Here is a 3,536-nt window from a genome sequence, read left to right as displayed (position 1 = left end):
TGTCAATGTGAATGTCAATTTGAATGTAAACTTCAACAAGAACATGAACTTCAATGTCACTATCAACATGAATGTCAACTTGAATTCCAATGAGAACGTGAATATCAATGTAAATGTGAACGTTAATATGTACGTTATCGTCAATGTCAACTTGAATGTGACCGTCAACGTCAGCATAAAAATGAACTGAACATCAACGTTAAGGTAAACATCATCGTGAACGTAAACTTAAATGTCAAAGTGAACGTAAATGTCAATGTGAACGTTAACATAAACGTTAATCTAAACGTCAATGTCTACTTTAATATCAATATCAATGTAAATGTGCAAGTCAAAGTTAACGTGCATGTCAACATGAACGTCTACGTAAACATTAACATGAACGTGATTGTCAAGATGAATGTGTACGTAAACGTCTACATGAACGTCAATGTCAACGCTAACATCAATATGATAGTGAACTTCAATGTCAACGTCAATGTGAACCTGAACGTCGACATGAATGTGAACTTCAAAGTTAATGTAAACTTGACCATCTACATGAACAAGAACGTTAATGTTCACCTAAATTTGAAGTTGAACGTCAACATAAAAAACAGCGTGAATCTTAACGTCAATGGGAACACCAATGTGCACGTTAGTGTACACGTTAACGTGAAGATCAAGGTCAATGTCAACGTATATGTAAATGTGTACATCAACGCAATGTAAAGAAAACGTCAACGTACACGTATATTTCCACGTAAACATGAACATCAATGCGTACATCTACATCAATGTTAACATGATTGTTAATATAAATGTAAATGTCAATATCAATATGAGCGTCAATGTGAACGTGAATGTGAATGTGAATATTAATGTGAATGTAAATATGAACGTGAACTTCAACATGAACATGAACGTCAACGTCAACGTTAACGTGAACATCAACATAAATTTTAATGTGAACTCCAACATGAAAGTGAACATCAACGTAAATATAAATTTCAATGTGTACATCAATGTCAACATCAACTTGAACATAAATGTAAACGTTTAAATGAACGTCAATGTAACATAAACTTATACGTCAATATGAATGTAAACATCAACTTCAAAATCAATATAAATGTAAGCTCGAATGTGAATGTAAACACCACCATAAACATCAACAGCAACTTCAATGTCAACGTCAATGGAAACATTAACGTTAATGTCAAAGTGAACATTAACTTGAACGACAATGTAAACATCAACATAAATGTCAATGTGAACATCAACATTAATGTTAATGTCAATGTGAACGTCTATGTTAACATCAACATCAAGATTAACCTCAACTTGAATGTGAACGTCAATGTCAATGTCAATGTGAACGTGAAAGTGAATATGAACTTCACCGTGAATGTAAACTTAAACATCAACGTGAACGTGAACATCAACATGAGCAAGAACATCAACGTTAGCTTGAACATTAACGTAAACATAAAGATGAATGTCAATGTCAACATTATCCTCCACGTCAATGTGAACATCAACATACATGCAAACGTCAACATCAATGTACACCTAAATGTGAACGTGAACGTCAATGTATACATGAATGTCAACGTGAACATGAATGTAAATGTGAACATAACCGTGAATATAAACTTACACATGAACACCAACATTAACATAAACGCCAATGTAAACCTCAACGTGAATGTGATCATCAACTTAAACATAAACGTCAACGTAGATGTGAAATTTTATGTGTACGTCAACTTCAATATTAAAATGAATGTTAATATGAACGTAAATGTCGATGTCAACGTGAACGTCAACGTGATCGTGAACTTGAATATCATAAGGGATACCTACTAGCATTATAAGAATTATATGAAATTGAGTTGGTGGTATGAGACTTTATTTATACATTGCACAATAGGCTTTAAGATGTTAGTGAGAGTCCCTACGTGTTCTCCAAGACCATTACATGAATGTCCTTAATTTGATGAATGAGTCTTAAATGAACTAATGAATGTAATAATAAGTTAAGGAAGCATGTTTAATAAGTAAGTACTTATCTAGAGTAGTTAAGGGTTGTTTAGTTAAGGTGTGAAGGGGTATAAGAATGATCAATTCATCTCTTACCTAGATAAGTCTTAAGAATTACTTTAGTCAAGAAAGTTGGTTGATTAATTAGATATGACCGAATTTTAGGAATTCTTCAAGATTACTTAGGTTATCTTGGAGAGGTCAAGCATGGGCATTCTCTTCTTGATTTACTTTAGTAAGTTCTTAGATAACCTTTGGAAAGGAGAATGTCATGTTATTCTTATATTATTGTACTAAGCGAGAACGATCTTATCCAAGGCAATCTATAGGATCTCTTGAGTGTGTTGAAAGGGATTTCAATGGCGGTCTCTTCACAACTCACTAAAGTGAACCTTATAATCACCTTTGGTAGGAGGATGCAATGTTTTTGTGTTTGGTGTATTGTAAGTTTGTGTATCTCATTATGGGTGGTCTTAAGGATAAGTTAGGTGCGCCCAGAGATGGTTTATGGGCGGTCTCTCTTTGTCTTACTTAAGTGATTCTTAGAATAGCTTTTAGTGAGAGGATTACATGCTAGAGAGTGTTCTATGTGAAGTTGATAGACTACACTGTAAAAGTGAAGTAGTTGACTGTAATAGTGATTTAGTTCACTGTAAACTTGCTTCTAAAAATGTGATAAATTTTTTAAGTGTTATCTTATGTTTTCTTATGGTGATAAACATTGTTCTTATGATTATATTATGTTATTTATATCAAAAGATGCATAATTCAAATTAATGTCCATTTTCATGATTTTTATGCATTATGCCATACTTAGTACATGATTTTGTACTAATTTCATACTTTTATCTATCTCTAAAGTGAATGATAGGTGAAGGTGCTTTTGGGTGCTAAGCTTGGAGTATAGGATCGTTCAAGCAAGTAGAAGTATGTCATTATTTGACTTGAGGGCGTAGATGTCTTTTATTTTGTTTATTGAAGTGTTGTAATAGACTAAGTATTTGTATATTCATATGTGCGGTGTACCAATTATTATTGTGTCTTAGATTTCATTAAATGAGACTTAGTATTTCCTATGAGTTTTATACGAAAGATATTTTTAAATGTTTATAGAATATTGTGAAAAGTTTTAATTCCGCACTACTTTTCATATATTTATATGAGAAGAACGATAAATATGGGCTTGTACAAGACCTTTAATAGGTCAAGTACACCGATAAATGACCTAAGGAGTGCCCTTACTTCTAGGGTATAGGGACGGGTCATGAAAATCGTGGTATCAGAGCATAGTTTATGAAAGTGGTCTTAAGAATCTAAAAGTCTCATCAAGTCACGTCTTGTAGAGTCTTGAACATCGGTGTAAGTTGCGACACATCAATGTGCGAGAGGCTATAAGACGATAGATTTTTCCTTCTTTTCTACTCCTATGTCGTTCCGTAGAGCAAAAGTTATGAATGCTCTTTTCTTATGGACACCGACTAGAAGAGTTGAGGAGAATGATGTGAAGGAGGAGA

The 3,536-nt window shown here is 33.3% G+C and overlaps 1 protein-coding gene across 1 annotated transcript; it reads right to left on the bottom strand.

The window, feature by feature from the left end:
- Positions 1 to 282: 282 nt before the first annotated feature.
- LOC107022172 lies at positions 283 to 1,527 on the bottom strand. Its single transcript, XM_015222859.1, has 2 exons — positions 1,414 to 1,527; positions 283 to 564 (listed from the first exon to the last, which is right to left on the bottom strand). Exons 1-2 carry the CDS (start codon positions 1,525 to 1,527, stop codon positions 283 to 285), a joined length of 396 nt encoding a protein of 131 aa, XP_015078345.1.
- Positions 1,528 to 3,536: the final 2,009 nt, after the last annotated feature.

This window comes from Solanum pennellii, chromosome 6, assembly GCF_001406875.1.
Source record: "Solanum pennellii chromosome 6, SPENNV200".
NCBI lineage: Eukaryota > Viridiplantae > Streptophyta > Magnoliopsida > Solanales > Solanaceae > Solanum > Solanum pennellii.
Note: the sequence above shows the minus strand (reverse complement) of the source record. Positions and strands in the feature narration are given on the sequence as shown.